Source organism: Bos javanicus, chromosome 2 (assembly GCF_032452875.1).
Source record: "Bos javanicus breed banteng chromosome 2, ARS-OSU_banteng_1.0, whole genome shotgun sequence".
In the NCBI taxonomy this organism is placed as follows: Eukaryota; Metazoa; Chordata; class Mammalia; order Artiodactyla; family Bovidae; genus Bos; species Bos javanicus.
Genome location: NC_083869.1, coordinates 61576046 through 61594578, shown reverse-complemented (window position 1 = coordinate 61594578; position 18533 = coordinate 61576046). Strand labels below are relative to the sequence as shown.

General features: G+C 35.2%; 1 protein-coding gene across 1 annotated transcript in view; it reads right to left on the bottom strand.

The window, feature by feature from the left end:
* MCM6 (minichromosome maintenance complex component 6) overlaps positions 1–18533 on the bottom strand; it is a 34942-nt gene that overhangs the window by 2139 nt on the left and 14270 nt on the right. Inside the window, exons 9-16 of the mRNA XM_061439094.1 lie at positions 16823–16964; positions 16013–16120; positions 14813–14968; positions 12890–13018; positions 10999–11160; positions 3304–3439; positions 2525–2680; positions 1660–1799 (exon numbers count right to left, since the gene is read on the bottom strand). Of these exons, the coding sequence (XP_061295078.1) occupies positions 1660–1799; positions 2525–2680; positions 3304–3439; positions 10999–11160; positions 12890–13018; positions 14813–14968; positions 16013–16120; positions 16823–16964 (1129 nt within the window). The remainder of the gene's footprint in view (positions 1–1659; positions 1800–2524; positions 2681–3303; positions 3440–10998; positions 11161–12889; positions 13019–14812; positions 14969–16012; positions 16121–16822; positions 16965–18533) is intronic.

Genomic DNA, 18533 nt, shown 5'->3' with positions numbered 1-18533 from the left:
AGTGTCACTGTGAAGAATTGGAAAGGAAAGAAGCTATGAAATGAAGACAATGAGGTGGGCAGGGGCCTGCTTGTGTAGAAAGTTCTGCGGGCCATGGTACAGAGACTGATCTTATTCTAAACATGATGGAAGGAAGGCAGGGCACTAGAACAATTTCATTTGTTAAAAGACCTGTTTGGCTGATGGGCAGAGAGGCACTGCAAGGGTGGACAGTTAGGAGGCACCTGTGGAACTCCAGGCATGGTGGCTTGGGTAGCTGTGATGGTGGTGAAGAGAGAAGAGAGAATACTGAAGGCAGGGTTCATGAGATTTGCTGATAAAAGAAAGTTGTGAGGGGATAGGAATCAAAGTTAACTCTAAAATGTCTGGCCTAAAGTAACTGAGTAAGTGAAACTACAGGGAAGTAACTGTTTTGAACACATTGAGTGTGAGATGCTTATTAATTTGTGAGTAAGCAGCTAGCTATATACATTAGGAATTTAGAGGACAGGTGAGAGCTGGAGATGTAAATATGGAAGTCATCACAAATGGTTCTCAATTCATAGAACCAAATGAGTTCACTTAGGCAATGAATATAAATAGAAAAAGAGGTTTGAGGACTACGTATAGTACTTCATTTAAAAAGGGACAAGAGAAAGAGTCAGGAAAATAAAAAAGGAGGGACTTCCCTGGTGGTCCAGTGGTTTAGACTCAGTGCTTACACTGCAGGGGGCACAGGTTCGATCCCTGGCTGGGAAACTAAGATCCCACATGCCATGTTATGTGGCCAAAAGAGAAAAAACAGAATCACACAGCTCAAAATTTAAAAAAAAAAAAAAAAGAGAGAGAGAGAGTGAGAGAAGAGAGAAGAGGAGAAAATAACAGTGAGAAGACCCAGGAGAATATGGTGACTCAGAAGCCATGCAAACAAAGTATTTCTAGGAGTGATCAACTGTGACAGATGGTGCTGACAGGTTGAATACTGAAAATAGCCAACTGATTGGAGCAGTGAGACGGTATATATGTAATGGTCCTTTAAGAAATAGGAGAATGAACAGATGAGGGAAAAGTAATGGCAGCAGGAATTGCTACTGTGAGGTCAGTGCTACTATGAAGTAGATAAGATAGAAGTTAAGAATTGTCCATTTGAGATCTGTGGTCATTAATGTAAAGGAAGAGTGAGTATATGATTGTATGCTTTTCTTCAGATACTTTTAACTTCTTAGATATAGGTATAGTAAACAAACTAGTTTTAACCAAAGTTGGAGTTTTGCCAAGCAAGTATTATAAAAGGAGAATGAATGAATTGGCAAGTATAAGAAAAAATATATGAGACAGACAGTAAACTGGTTAATGGGGAGACAAGAACAGGAGGAAGGATAAAATGCAGAATTTAGATGATAGTGGTCAGGCCGCTTGAAGGTTTATGGTAGAGTAAAAAACAAAGGTTAAAAACACTCAAATAGTAAGACCCTAAATTCACTTTCCCAGCTTTAACATAAATTCTGCTTATTTTGGCAGAAGAAATAAGTCAGTTAATTAGTAAGTCTCTTAAACAATTTTTAATTCTGACTAGACTCTCAGGATTCAAAATAAATGAACATCTAAGGAACCTATAAAGATATGAAACATGAAAACCTTCCCTCAATAATACCCCAGCAAACTTAATTATATACGTACATAGTGGGTGAGTCGATAAATGACTTTCTCAATGATTCTCTTTTTATTTATCAGTTCCTCTTCAGAATCTATTTCTGATTCAATTTCCTTCAAGTACCAGTTAACAAGTTCACTCCTCTTTAATGCTGACTCATCCTCTTCTGCAAAAAAAAAATTCATTTAAAAAGGATTAAATTATCTTGGTAGTAAGCTGTTTTGCCAATTCTTGGAGTTTGCATAAACAACAAACAAAATAATGTATAGATTAGATAACCAATCTGTCAGAAAACATATTTGCTAAAATAAGGTTTGCAATGTTCCACCTTAAGCCTGAAATAACCCTCCATATTAGTTCAATTAAAGTATCCTTACTTTATCCTGAAAAGAAAAATTTAAAAAAAAAGAGATAAGTTTCTTAAAGCTATTATGATTTCAAAGTATGAAGGTGTTTCCTTCACTTTCTTATGCTTCACCACCCAGACAATGTTTGTAAACAGCAACTGAAAGCATAAATTGGGAATGAAGGATTCCATCCATTTAAAACAAAGCCATTGTAAAGAAGGAAGATTTTACATCTACAAAAAATTTGTTAAGTGCTTCCTTATATATTATCAGATCCCAAATTTGGCTTAACAAATATTAGAATAGGCCAAGGACATTAATAAAAATGAGTCATAAACCTCTGACAATGAACTTGTAGGGAAAACATCCAGGTTGGTAGATATGCTGACATTCCCTCAGATTTTGTTTGCCAAAGTGAGCTTGTCTTAAAAATTTATCATCTCTTCTGACAAAACAACACAATCTTTAGCAAACCACAGCAGTTTATGTGAATACAGCTTATGTAAATGACTCAGCACAGGAGCAGCACTAGGTATGGCCTCACCTTCTTCCATCTTTCTGAGGTGAAGCACAATAAGGTTAGAGATTCGGCAGTATTCGGAGAAGCCCAGCCTCAAGGAAGCTTTTGGAACAGAATCTTGGTTCATGTCTTCACTGTGGCCGTTAATTCCACTCGCAGGAGCAGGGCTATCAGCATGACCTAAGTGAAATATTAACTGTTTGAATCTTCTTCCTGTGCCAATACCCCCCCCACTAGGTGCTTTTATAAATACACTATTCATATTTTAATACTAATTTTATTTTTTTTAATTTTATTTTATTTTTAAACTTTACATAATTGTATTAGTTTTGCCAAATATCAAAATGAATCCATCACAGGTATACATGTGCTCCCCATCCTGAACCCTCCTCCCTCCTCATTAATACTAATTTTAAAACAACCATATAATTATACCCAGTATTCAGTAACTGTACGAATAAATTAGAAGCAATTTTATAAATGCTACTAGTGAAGACAAAAACTCATTTGGAAGAAATGGGAAGAATGGGAGATAAAAGATTTCATGATCTAAAAGTGCATTTGCAATATTAAGTCCACTATCTCCATTTTGGTGTATTTTCTCTCAAGTCTTTCAAGCTTATATATTTTATATCAACTATTTGATTATATTTTAACTTATAAACAGTTAATAAAATTCATTATCTATTTTTCCCCTTTTTGCTACACAGACTTCATAACCATCAGTAAGTGTACTTTTATTACGATATCTTAGAGAACATTTTGGCCCCTAACTCTAGAACAGTCATGGACAGACACCTCACCATTGATGCCATCTGGGCCCTCATCAACCTCCATCTGGGCATCTTCTTCTTGATCGAGATTGACATCAGGTGTTTCCACACGGATGATTGATTTATTCAGTAATCTGAAAGCTTCCTTCACATGTTTAGGCTGAACCTAAACCAATCAAGATGATGAGGTAAACCAGTAAGCCAGTCTTTTTGATATACCAAACAGATTTTCTGCATATGAAATTTCAGTGACATTTTTGTTTTCTCACACTCTTCCTCTCACATGACATAAAAATATGAGATATTTATGGCAAACCATAAATTTACCAGAATGGCTAAAATGACCAGCAATATTGAGTGTTGAGGATGTACACTGCTTTCATTCACTGCTCTTGGGAATATAAACCATTACAACCATTGTGGGAAATCACTTCAGTCTTTACTAAATTGTGTATGCATACAGTCTATGACCCAATAATTCAATAACTCCACTCGCAGGTATACACTGAACAGAAATGTACACATATATACATCAGATGAACTAAAAGACATGTACATCTCATAAGACCCAAACTGGAGACTATTCACAAATGTCCATTTTAATAGAAGAATGAGCCAATCACTATGACACACTTACTGATAGTTATGTGTTTTTAACCACAACTGGGAGGGGGAAAAAGATTGAAAACAACTATCAGGAAAAGTATGGTTAGAGTACTATACAGCAATAAAGAAAAGAAAAAGGTTATCCTCAGAGAAGCAGGTAGCAGTGACTGTAAAGAAAAAGCTCAAAGGGTAGGTCTTGGAAATGCTAATAAGGAATGTTCGACTTCCTGATCTGGGTGTAGATTACACAGGTATTTCACTGAAAGCTAACCGAACTGTACACTTGTGATTTGTGCACTCTCTGTACTTATGTTTTGCCTCAACAAAAAAGTTCACTTAGAAGAAAAATTACAAGTCTATTTTGGGGGCAGGGGGCATTGTTTTAAGTCCTTATATAAATAACCAACAGTCTCTCTAAATATACTCCCTTCCTAACTAGCTGAGCCCCATAACAACAGATAAATCCAGCAGAGCACTTTTTTTTTTTTAAAATACACTACTGCCTGCAAGGAAACTTTTAAGGCATTTTAGAGCAGTCAATATCAAGACATATCCTAGTAAACTTACTGGTCTATAAAAATAAAAAATAGTTTACGAAGAGAAAAATATCCAGTTACTTATGGGGGAGAAATTAATAATCAAGGGCTGGCCTCAGATTTCCCCAAGGGAACAACTAATGTCAGGATACAGTAGAAAAATTCGTACGAAAAGAAAGTATGAGACATAGGTTGTAGGTCAAGCCAATATGTCATTCAGGTAAAGACTACAAATAACCCTGTTGCACATAATACTCAGGGAAAGTTAGCCCCATGAACTCATCTATTCCACCAAACCCTTGAAAAAGGACCAAATTTCAATCAGCCAAGAGATAAATTAGGAAATCATAACAAATTATCTTCAATGAGCTACGCATATATTTATCTAAAAAAACTATGAATTAAAAAACAAGCATGGGAATTAAGAGTGACAGAATACAATGTATATGGTATGACCTAAAGACAGAGGGTTTACGTAAAGGGAGATTCAAAGTGAATTTGCTGACTGCCTCCCACCCATAACAAATGAAAGTCAAAAGATGATAAATCAAGTGATGGATAACTACATTTGACTGTGCAAAGGAAAGCTGTAAAATTTACTAAAATCATGCCATTCAGAGGGAAGGGAAGAAAAAGGAAGATGAAACACACTAGTTTTAACACTCTTCCTGGTAGGGAACCAATAGAGAATGGAGGATATAATATAAAATTATAATAACAAAAGTAACCACTAAAATAAAACGTAAACTTTCTGAATCTCAGAACTGCACATACAAGCAAAAGCAAAGTTACCACATCATGAAAAATCATTTCAACTATAAAAAGAAAACAAATAAAAAACCCTCTCTCTCATATCAATAAATGTAAATGGGTTTAACATACATTAAAATAATATTAGTTTGGATCACAAAATAAAACCGAACTCTATGCTATGTGTGTGTGTATACACACTTAGCTTACTCAGAAATGACCAAAAATAATAAAAAGTTATGCAAAGGAATATCAGAAAAAGAAAGCAAGGTAAGAGTTCAGGCCAAAAAGTATAAATGAGACCAAGAAAGTTAGGTGGTACACATCAAAATGAAAAGATAAGTATCAGTTAAGAGAACAATATTAGTAAAGCTGAAACTATAGGATGTAAAAGGATAAATACAAAGAGACAAAACTATATTACTGGTAGAGAAATAAAAAGTATTCATAACACACTTTAAACTTGCACTTTAGAGAAGATATGGTAGACCACAAACCCCACAAAAAAAACAGAAGGCCTATGTAATATAATAAGTTAACTTCCCCCTTCACAGATGAAAGGTCCCGTGGAGTAGGAAATGGCAACCCACTTCAGTATTTCCTGCCTGGAAAATTCCATGGACCGTGGAGTCTGGCGTCCACAAGGTCGCAGAGTTGAATTCAACTGAGTACACAGGTAAGCACGCAAACAGGGAACTAGGCCTTCCTTCAAAGTGCTCATGGAACATTTATGAAAACTGGCGATGGGGACTTCACTGGTGGTCAAGAATTAGCCTGCCAATGCAGGGCACATGGGTTCAACCACTGGTCTGGTAAGATTCCACATGCTGTAGGGCAACTAAACCCACATGCCACAACTACTGAAGCCCACGTGCAAGGAGCCTGTGTTCCGCAACAGGAGAAGCACAGCAATGAGAAGCCTGTACACCACAATGAGGAGTAGCCCCCACCTGCTGCAACTAGAGAAAGCAAGACCCACCAGCCCAAAAGAAAACAAACAGGGACACTGGGCTACACAGAAAGCATCCTAGAAACTAAATGAGAAATTGCCTAATCACAACGTAGTACTAAAACAAGCAACCAAAAAAATACATTCTAACTGGTTATTACTAAACTCTGCAAACTCTTAGAAATGGATACTTTTTTTCAGGAAAATATAGCTCACCCAAAACTGACCTAAGAAGAGAGAGAATATCTAGGCTCAAGAGTTTTACTTGAGAATTCCTATCAGTAAAAGCAGATTTTTATTTCACTTTATTTATGGTGGTATCACACAGCATGCAGGACCTTAGCTGCCTGACCAGGGACTGAACCTGTGCCCCCTGCAGTGGAGATGCAGCAGCATCCTAATCACTGGACTGCCAGGGCATTCCCAGGCAGATCATTTTAATACAACGGAAAACCATTCTAGGATAGAGGAAAAATGGGGAAATTTTCCAAAAATTTAAATGAAGTAACAACCGTGGTTTTTTGTGAGTACTGTTTAAAAATTCTAAATAACAGCAAGCAAATGCCAAATGCATTAAAAGAGTGGAATTTATTCCAGGAAGCCTTGATATTAGTCTATTTTCATTTTAATAGATCCAGGAGAAAAAAAATCATGATTAACTCATATACACTAAAGGGCTTTCCTGGTGGCTCAGACAGTAAAGAATCCACCTGCAATGTGGGGAACCTGATTTTGATCTCTGGGTTGGGAAGATCCCCTGGAGGAGGGCATGGCAACCCACTCCAGTATTCTTACCTGGAGAATCCCCATGGACAGAGGAGCCTGGTGGGTGACTGTTCATGGGGTTGCAAAGAGTTGGACTGAATGACTAAGCAGACATACAACACTAAAAAGATACTAGGCAAAAAACAAAACAATCTTCCTGACAGCAATATTCAAGATATGAATAATAAATGTATAGTTCTTATTGATAAAAACATATCTCAGCCACAGAGCCAACTAAGAACAAGAAAAAAATGTCTAATTTCATAATTATTAGACATTATATTGCAATAGCAAAAGCCAAAGTAAATTAGTAGAGTCTACGGGAAAAGATTAAGTTTACTTTTTCAGTAAGACTAGAACCCTTTATCATTTGAAAAAAGAATGAAAATCTGGAAAATCAATAGACTTGAATGAAAAAGAAACTAAAGGCTTCATATAGTATAAAACTAGCATACAGAAACCAATAGTTGATATATACAAGCAACCACCAGTCAAAATATAAAATGGAAAAAAGTCTACCTTCAATACCAAGAAAAAAACCAAAATACCAAGAAATAAATTCAGTAAGAATTATGCAAAAATCATAGGAAAACTTTAAAAGCCATTAAATGAAACAACACAAAACTTAAGTGGAAAGATAATGAATGAATCATCAGAACTGTTCACAAATGTTTGCTTTTCTCATTCTAGCCACTTGATAGGAAAGCACTTCTTTAACCACTTGAACTTAGGCATGGCTATGTTAATTCCTCTAACCAATGAAATTTGAGTGGCAGTGCCATGTCATTTCTAGATAGGTTAAGAAGCGGTGTATGATTCACCTTTTCTTCTGTCTTCTATGATCATGGAAGTGTATGTCAACAGAGACTTATGTCAGCCTGAATTTCTGAGCAATGTGAAGAGAGCCTCTGGCTAACATAAATGAACATGAAGCATGAGCAAAAAAAATAACTGTTTCTGTTTTAAACAGCTGCAATTTTTAGTGGCATAAACTAGATTCTAATTGCTATCCTGTTTTCTTAGATAGGAAAAATCATCGAGATGTCAGTTCTTCTTATTAACAAATGTAACATGCTCTCAATATCTATAATTTGGTAGTATACTATTTTTATTTTAGTATAAAAATACTAAAAACTGAGTATCAAACACTGAGCTCAAGTATATGTTGGCCCTATATTCAGATTTTTTAAACAAAGATAAATGAATAGACAGCTTTAAGGGTATAATGCATTTCCTTACTACATGATATATTCAACAGTTAGAAAAAATCTAAGGGGTGGTATAATTACATAGCTTCATACATTTAGTAGCACAAGTATAGGAACAAGCCATGCAACTGGAGGAAAACCCATTTCAGGACTGAACAGAGAGGTCCTTGATTGCTGATAAGACTCTCCCCTTGCCTTCAGACAAACCAAGGAATTTGTCAGTATACAAAAACCACTGAATTCAGGACAAACAGGAGCAACAGGATAGGTATTAAAGAATTGGTTCTTGGGAGGGAGGAGGGTTCAGGATGGGGAACACATGTATACCGGTGGCGGATTCATTTTGATATTTGGCAAAACTAATACAATTATGTAAAGTTTAAAAATAAAATAAAATTTTAAAAAATAAATAAATAAAGAATTGGTTCTTGCCAATTAGGATTGTAGGGCCCAGTCTGAAGTAAGCAGAGGTGGCTGGAGCCTGGACATACTGCAGCTCAAGTCCAGAATCTGTAGGTGAGAATAGCAGTCTAGAGACAGAATGGTTAGTGCTTTCTTCAAAAGTTCCCAGGTTTTAAAGAAGCTGTGTATTTCATATATACAACAGAACATAACTCAGACATAAAAAGGAAAGCATTTGAGTCAGTTCTAATGAGGTAGATGAACCTAGAGCCTATTACACAGAAAGAGAAAGATAAACCTCCTATACTAAAGCATATATATGGAATCTAGAAAGATGGTACTGAGAAAGTTATTGCAGTGCAGCAATGGAGACACTGGCATAGAGAACAGAGACTAATGGACATGGAGGGCAGGGGAGGAAGGAGAGGGTGAGATGCATGGAGAGAGTGACAAGGAAACTTATATGACCATATGTAAAACAGGCAATGGCGGGGAGGGCAAAGGAGGGGCAGAGAAGGGGAAATTCCCAAGTTTTTCAAACAAGTTCCTAGGATGCTTTCCTCTTAGTAAATATCAGTAAAAAAAAAAACAAAAAAAACACCTAAGGTCATTAAGTTCACAACAGCCAAAAAAGACCACCACCAATGCAGTGGAACTAGCCGTACATTTAAAATATAAAGCCCCTCTGAGTAAAATATTGTGGCACCAATGCAAAAGAAGGTTGAAAGACCAAAGGAACAGAAAAAAAATTCAAGAGACTTTAACAGGCACAAGAATTTAATATAAAATAAAAGCATACCAAACCAGTGTGGAAAAGATAGATTGTTCAGCAAGTGGTGTTGGAACTAGGAAACTAGCTCAAAAAGAATCAACTGATTCATAGCTTACATCCTACAGCAGAATACATACCAAATGTTCGAATAATTTAAATACAAACAATGAAACCATCTAAGTGCTTGAGGAAATCCTGAGAGAATTCTTTTATAATCTTAGACTAGGGGAGGCCTGTATAATAAAGTAAGTAAAAATAAACAAAGAATAGGATCATAAAATAAAAGGAAGTACAGATGGCTTTTAAATATATGCAAAACACTCAATTTTACTCAGGAAATATATTTGTGTATATATCCATATTTATTTTCATATCATGTGAATTTTCTACCTACTAAAAAACCAAAAAAAAATTTAAAAAAAAAAAAAAAAAAGGGAAGAAAAATCTAACAAATTCTCCAAGACTCATCAGTTCTACGACACTCATTTTAGGAAACATCACAATGGGAAAAAAAAATGGTACAAATGTTACCATAGTTTTTAAGAATTCCCCTCCACCATGACCTATTCTTTCTCTGCAGATTCCACTACATTCTTGCTAAACTTTCCTCCTTTCACTCTAAAAATGCATATCAAAATTCCATATGCCCTTCAGTGATCCAGTTCAAATGTTGGCATCTCCCCAAACCCTCCACCTTACTTAGGAAAGAATTTATTGATCTCTATACTCTCTGCTGATGACACTCTACCATAATAGCCTCTCTCATATTTCACATATTTAATTAAACATATGTCTTCTCCCACCAAATTATCAGCAATGGAAAACAGGGGCTCTTTTATTCATCTCTTAACCTATAAAGATGTCCATTAAATGTCTGAAGACTCAAAGAACAAGACAGTATCAAAGAATTTTGTAAACAGTAAAGCGCTATAGCAGAGAATCTGAAAATTAAACAAACACACCTGAGAAATGAAATCTATGGGACAAAAATGTGAATGAAGTTACCACAGTGCTCACTTCTGGGAAAGGGTATAAGTGAACTCCCTAAGATGTTATAAATCTATATTCTGAGCTGGGTGGCCACAAGGGTGTATGTAAAAAGTCAGAGCTGTACAGTCTCTTCTGTGAATTATACCTCAATCATACTATTTTAAGAAAAATAGCCAAACTCTTTCCTCAAACAAATCTTACACTGTTTAAAAATATAAAGTTATATAAAGCAGGGCTGGTTTTCATGAAGCAGAGATAAGGGTGTGAATATCCTCTGACATGTACCTGTAAAACCCAGGGCTCAAAGAACAATTTAATATCCACACATTATACGAAACTAAGGAGGTAAATTCCCTTCTTAGGTGACTGGGGGCAACATTATCACATTTGTATCTGATGCCCAGAAGCCTAGCACACTGTTAAGGTTAAATGGTAAGGATTAAACATTGTAAGGTTTAAATTTTTATTGAACGAATGGCACTAATCTTGAACTCACCTCTGTTTGTACTCTATAATCTATGTCATGATTATCTCATTAATCTAACTACTACATTCAATAAATGCTTGACAGCAACCTTCTTTAAGGGAAAGCCCCCAGGGTCAGGAGTCATGTATTCTATGAGAACTCAACAGTTATATAAAAATAAATCTGCAGTGAATGCTAGTATGTTCTATACCAAAAATAAAAACACACTTAAAGCCAAATATCAATTTCTCTTTCCCATTATGTTAAAGTGATTTTGATACCTCATCACAGCAGTGCATCCGAGCCATCGCTTCAGAGAGACGGATCATGCTCTCAAGCTGTCGCACTGTAATCCTCCATGAAGACTTGGTTACCCCAGAACCATCCCTCTGGCGGAGGCGTTTATACTGTTCCACAATGAAGTCCTCTGACTCTTTAGAAATCTGTTTCAGAACAATGATGAAGTCAGAGCATTTCTACTTAATGGAAGCTGCATTAAACATGAAGGTTAAAAGGTTCCCAGATGGAGATACTCTGGGGGAACTGAGAGGGTCAAGACTTTGAAATCAATGACAAGAAATTAGTCCTGAAATACCTTTCAAAAGAAACTAACACGAAGGAGGACTATGAATTCCATGCACTAATTTTACGAATAGGAAGACAGTAGAGTTAGTATTTCAATATGTAAGTATTTCAATAGTATTTCAAGCCACTCTGTGGCTTCTCCACATTCTATTGTTTCAGTTACCTATGGTCAACTGTAGTCTAAAAATACTAAATAGAAAATTTCAGACAGAAACAATAAGTTTTAAATTTTGTGCTGTTCTGAGTAGTGTCATGAAATCTTAGTAGCTATCCAATGTCTCACCCAAGATGTGAATCATCCCTTTATTCAGAGTATCCACAGTGTATATGGCACTTGCTTATTAGTCAGTTAGTAGCAAACTCAGTTGTCAGATCAACTGTTATGGCAACAGTGTTTATGTTCAAGTAGCCCTTTTTACTCACTAATGCTTCCCAAGTGCAGAAGTAGTGATGCCAGCCATTTAGATATTCTCTTACTGCGCTAATAACTTATAGGAAAAACCATAGTATTTATAGGGTTTGGTACTATCTGTGATTTCAGGTATCCACTTGGGATATACATATCAGCTATTTCAGTAAACCTTATCATTTGTTCAATAATAACAACAAAGTAACTAAAGGATACTCAGTTTTTCAGAGCAAGGAACTAAGTATTAAGGAAGCAAGCCAAAGTTATAGAGCAACCAGGTTAGTCATGGAGAACAAATGCTTCTACAAACAAAAGTGATATTCTACCCTTTCCTTGGGACAATGAGACTCAATTCTGATATTATGGATTATCAAGTGAAGGTGATAGATGATTAAAATCTAAGCATAATTCCCAAAAGTCAAGCCAGAAATAGTGTAGACATTTCAACAAGAATCAAATGAAAATTTTTTCTATATTCTATTTTAGGAAAATGCCAAACAACATATGCATTATGGATTTTTTTTTTAATGTAGGTGGGAGAGGGGTTCAGGATGAGGCTCACATGTATACTCATGGCTGATTCATGTCAATGTATGGCAAAAACCACTACAATATTGTAGTAATTAGCCTCCAATTGAAATAAATAAATTAAAAAAATAATAACAAACAAACAAAAATAAACGTCCAAGTGAGCACCCTGAATCCAGTGCAGGTTTAATCCAAAGATCTACATCTATTACTGTAAAGGTAGTTATTTATGTTCATTACAATGAACTAGAGGAATCCAAGTTTTTCCTCAGAGAAAGATTCAAGAGCATCTGTAGACTACTGATTTAAGCATACACAATTTTAAGATTCTTAGGAATAATGATTGAAATAAAATCTAGTTTGTTTGGTTATTCAAAACTCTTCACTCATAAAAACCTTTTTATTAGCACCTAATTAGTAGAAGAAATGGAATTTTTCAGACTTTTAAAACACTTTTTCTCAAGACGTTTTTGCTAAAGAAATAAACTGTTATCCCACCCTCCCAAAAAAGCCCAAGCAAACCCCCAGATCAAGCCAATCAACCAGCCATAAAAAATCCTCAAATCAGGTTCAGTTAATTTCCAAGTAATGCATCTGTTTAAATGCCACATACTCATCATGCCTGAATACAGTACAAAAGGGCAGGTTACCTTGGGTTTAAACTGTCTTGCAAAAAGAAGATACCTCCTGATCTCATCAAGGGAATACACACGATCAATGGAATCCTCAATTCTTGAATGCAAGTCTACTATTCGCCTGGCAATAGCATAATCTGTAACCTAATTCCAAACAAGAAAATCACTTTGATCAGTTATAATAACATCCACTCCAGACTATCCCAGGCATTAAGAAATTATTTGTAGCATGATAACCTCAAGCTTTAATATGCCACCATAAGATATATTAATGGGTTCAAGTTTCTGAGCAAAGTTTAATACCAGTTTCATCCAAAATCAAATGCTTCAGTGTATAGCTGTGCCTTACTCTAATTAAGACTATTCCTGAAGAAATTAACTGACTTACCTAATCTGACAGAAATAAAGAGTTGTAGTGCCCTCAGTAAACGCCAGGCTCTATTGCCTTAAGTGTTGTTCCTCACAAAAACCTTATTAGGTAGATAACATTACCCCATTTTACAGATAAGTAAATTGAGGCCTGAAAAAATTAAGTAACTTGTCCAACATCACAGTTAGTAACTGAGCAAGGATTTGAAGAGTCTAGCTTCAGAATATGTCCTCCTAGCCATGATATCATGCTGCCACTTATGAATATATGAGGATAATCATCATAAAACTGTTACTAACATTGAATAAAATCATACTAAAAATATGTAATTTACTCTCAAATGGTATAGAAAAAATGTAGAGATACACAGAGCAAATGGTAAAGCAAATAGGGCAAAAACCTATGTGAACTGAATAAAGGGTATATGGGTACTATATTCATTATTGTATTTCCTGCAACTTTTCTGTAAGTTTGAAATTATTTCTAATTAAAAAGTTAAAAGTAAATAAATTATGTAGAGACATAAATATATGAAAATCAGTCAATGCCCAACGATGGGGGGTGGGGACTGGGTTAAACATTTTATATAGATTTGTGAAGGAAAAGAACCAAACCCAAAGATAGAACATGAAAACTCTCTAACATTCACATTAATGGAAGGCAAATTTTATTTAGATAAATTTAAAACTTTACTTTAAGCAAGAGTTATTTATTCTGCCTAAAGTAATGTAGACTCTCCATGCTCAGTAATTACAAGTACAGTACAATATTGCCTTCTAAGGTCATTCTGCAGTTCTGCATACATCTGAGATATGCAACATTGTTAAATATTTAAGTCTAAGTAACTCTAATACTTGGCTTCCCTTGTGGCTCAGCTGATAAAGAATTCGCCTGCAATGCAGGAGACCTGAGTTCAATTTCCGGGTTGGGAAGATCCCCTGGAGAAGGGAAAAGCTACTCACTCCAGTATTCTGGCCTAGAGAATTCCATGGACTGTATAGTCTATATATACAGTCCATGGGTCACAAAGAGCTGGACACGACCGAGTGACTTTCACTTTCTTTCAACTCTAATACTAATATGTCAGAATGTAAGTAAATCCACAATTTTACATTCAGTCTTAAAACTGCTACATAATTAGAAAAAAATGTGACACATACGATAATTTGACAGGAAGATATAGGGAGACAAATGACTCATAATTTGTGGAAAAAAAGGAAAGTTGTTTGGTATCCGAATTCTTTTCAACCTTAATGAAAAAACAAACAAAAGTCTAATAAAAATATTAAAGGGTATGGTTGAGAACTGTGGTTTTTTTTTTTAGAATTAAAAAGCAACAACAAAAACAACAAACTTGATATTCCTTAATACAATTAAACAGAACCATCAATTAAAGTGATTCCAAGTTGCTTAATAAACCTATCTAATCCTGTGCCATTCAGAGATATGAAAGGTCAGTGCCAACGCATGCACCAATTCTTCACGAGTACATCTTCCAGGCTTGTCTCGATCAATTACTCAAACTGGAAATAATAAAGGAAGCTCAGAGGAACGGCTCATGTAGTTACCTCATTACATTCATCCACAAGTATAAAGAAGAGATCAAATCGCGACATGATAGGAGCTGACAAATTTATATTCTGTTTCAATGATTTTGATCTGTCATAGTGTCCACTGATGGGGTTTGCTGCTGCCAAAATGGATGTCCTGGCATTCAGAGTAGCCTGACCACAAAAGGAAAAAAATCATGACAGGTTTAAAGACAACTGGAATGGCATATGACAAACCTCAACATCATTCATAATTAATGAAAACCAAAATAATAAGATATCATCTTTCATCTACTGAATCATCGAAATCAAAGTCTGATATAGCAACAGGTATCCCCATACGATGGTGCTGGTATGATGTGTATGCCCTTTAAGCCAGGAATTTCTTACTAAGAATTGATCTTGCAGCTAGATATAGGAAGAGGCGTACAATGCTTACAATGTTGTTTGTAATACAGAAGGCTGGAAATGACCTAAACATCATTCTTTTTATAAGAGCCTACCTATGAGTCAAACTGGGGTATATACAAGTGAAAATCATGGAGTAATAAAAAACCATAGTGGATCTAATACATACTGGTATAGAAAGATTACCAAAATAAAACTATAAAGTTAAATGAGCAAAAAATAAAACTTTATGTGCATTATGCTTATTTATGATAAAATATTCCTAAAAGGGACATAAACTCAGCAGATACTTCTGAGTATCTGCTGGTGCTGGGAGGAGGAGATTTCTCTTTTTAGTTTATATTTACCTATTACATTTTTCTTAACTATTTGAATGTATTACTTTTATTTTTAAAGTTTTATTTCTCTCTAATGCTAATTATAATATTGTACTTATTATTTCCATTTAAATGATTTGTCAACTTTATTTCTGTTACAATTGGAAGCACACTTTAGTGAAGACTACAGAGAAGCTTTGAGGAAATTTTGAAAGAGCTAAAAATTTCACCAGTACTTCCTCTACTTTGTTTCATAAATTAATTTTCACAGTACCTTTAACAGCACCTGTAATTTATAGTCAAGTGCTCTACCCCTGAGCTATGCCCCCAACACCTGTAATTTGGATTAATAAGCCTCAGGGCTGTGTTTTCCATTTCAATAAACAGCATTTCATGTTGAAGTAATGAATTTTATTCAAGTGATCATCTCCAGAGCTACACTAGTCTACAAGGCTAAGGCATGATGCAGTGGAACAGAAGTGGACACACATACCTTCACTCCTGCTTTGGTGATAGAGATGGTTTGCTGTTCCATAGCTTCATGAATAGCAACTTGATCCCGCACATCCATCTTATCAAATTCATCAATACAACATACACCCTGTAATCAAATAAGCCTGGCATAAGAAACTTCCTTTCAGATGTCAAATGGCAAGGAAACTCAAAGTTTGCTACCATAATGACTTTAAACAACTAAGGTAAGTAAGCAATCCCAATTCCCTCTATTAGAGTAAGGCAGTACACGATCCCCAAGGGAACCATACAACTTTCAACTCACTTTAAACTCTAGTTTGCCCTTTAAGGGCAAAACTAAAAACAGGCAGTTACTTATTGCAGTTCTACTCAACATCAAAATGTTGTGTAAATCTCAGGGTCAAAACATTCTGGATCACTTCAGTGTTGATTTTAGGCTCAAAGTGAAGGATGAAATTGGAACATGTTTGTATCTACAGCTACAATTTACATGCATTCACAGATCTAACTGATCTATGACAAATACATGCAAAATGCAATAGATATACTCATAGATGTATCACAGTCTAGAAAGGAAAAAGTGCTGAGACGTACTAGTAGTCATAGCAAACAACAAGCTCAGGGCAGGCAATATATTCTACAGAAGTTCAGAAAGTGTTGACTAATGATGATAATCTCAATTTCTAGATTAATAAAACCATAAATTATTTACTAAAAGTATTTTATTTTTTCTTGAAAAAGAACACCTTAATAGGAACTTATAGGTCTTTATTGATAGGGTAGGTGATATTCTGATTTCTTTCTATCTAATCAGGTAAAATGTTCTTACATTATCAGCCAGCATCAAGGCTCCAGCCTCAATGACAAACTCATGAGACTCTTCATCTCTCACAACAGCAGCGGTTAAACCAGCAGCACTGGACGCTTTGCCACTGGTGTAGACAGCTCTGGGACTGAATTCCTCTACGTGCCTGTTCAAGGTTATCATATTCATTAATATATGATTATAAAGCATCCTTTTCAGGATTATCAGCTTGATACAGTTTACATCAAGTAAGAATTTAAGAGAACATTTGGAAAAAGCATTAAGAAAATGCAGTTAAGATAAATGCCATAGATCAAATAGAAAGTCTTTTCTCCTTTGGTCTTCTGAATAGACTAAATCCATTCCTGTCAAGGAAGATGAAATTCATACACGACAAAAACATCAATTAATAGTTTGGCACCAGTAATCTATTAGAAGACCTTGCACTTAAAAAATGAAAACAAACAAAAAACAAACAACAACAACAACAAAAACAGAATAGATGTGAAATTTATTCCAAAAAAGGGAAGGTTGTCTTAACAACTAAGAAACAATAATATGCCATATTAAAAAAGATAAGAAGCATTATAATAGATGTTAAAAAAATGTGAAAAAATCTAATACCCTTTCATGATAAAAACTCAAGTAATTACAAGAGGCTTTCCCTCAACCTGCTAAAGGGCATTTATGAAAACCCACAGCTAACATCATACTTACTAGTAAAAGACTGAATGCTTTTCCCCTAAGAACAGGAATAAGACTTAGGGGTCTATTCCTGCCACTTCTATTCAACATTACACTGAAAGATTCAGCCAGGGCAATTAGGCAAGAAAGAGAAAAAGGCACTCAGATTTGAAAGAAAAAAGAACTATCACTATTTGCATTTGACATGATCTTGCAGACAAGTTAGATCCACTAAAACACAACTAGTAAGTCCACAAAAACAGAATAAATCAGTTTGTGCATGTTGCAAAATAAAAGTTTAATAGTTGTATTTCTACACACTTGTGACAACCTGAAAATGAATCTAAGAAAACAGTTCTATTTATACTAGCATCATAAAGAATAAAATACTTAGGAATAAACTTAATAAAAGAAGCACAGGCACATACACTGAAAACTACAAAGCATTACTGAAATTAAAGACGACCTAAATAAATGGAAAGATAACCCATGTTCATGGATCAAAAGACTTAATATCGTTAAAAAGCAAATATAATCAGGTACAACACAATACTGCTCAGAGGCAACACTGTAGTACATCTTTTGTGGTGGCAATGGGGAGATGGGAGGCGGGAGCAACAGAAACGAAGAAAAATAAAGAGAGTTCATTTAATATAGGACTATTATCTTCAAACCTAGAACTCAGTCCATGATATACTTGAAGGAAATAATATTTAATTATAAAACTTCAGCGAAAAATTTTATGTTCTAGAACACTGCCATGTTAAAAATTTTCCAAATAAAGGAAAGGCAGCTTGATACAGTATGAAGAGCACATGCTTTGCAATCAAAAGCTGAATTCATGGCTTAGAGCCACCTGTCAGCTCTAAGGAATTAGACAATTTACTGAGAACTCAGAGTTTTGTTTGCCTCCCTGAAAAAAAAGACAGTATTATATGCCTGTCTGAATGTTGGTAGGGTATGACATAATACACAGACACATACACAGACTCACACAGCACCAAGAACACAAGAGGTGCTTGTGTTGCCATTATCTTGACCTCTAAGTTTC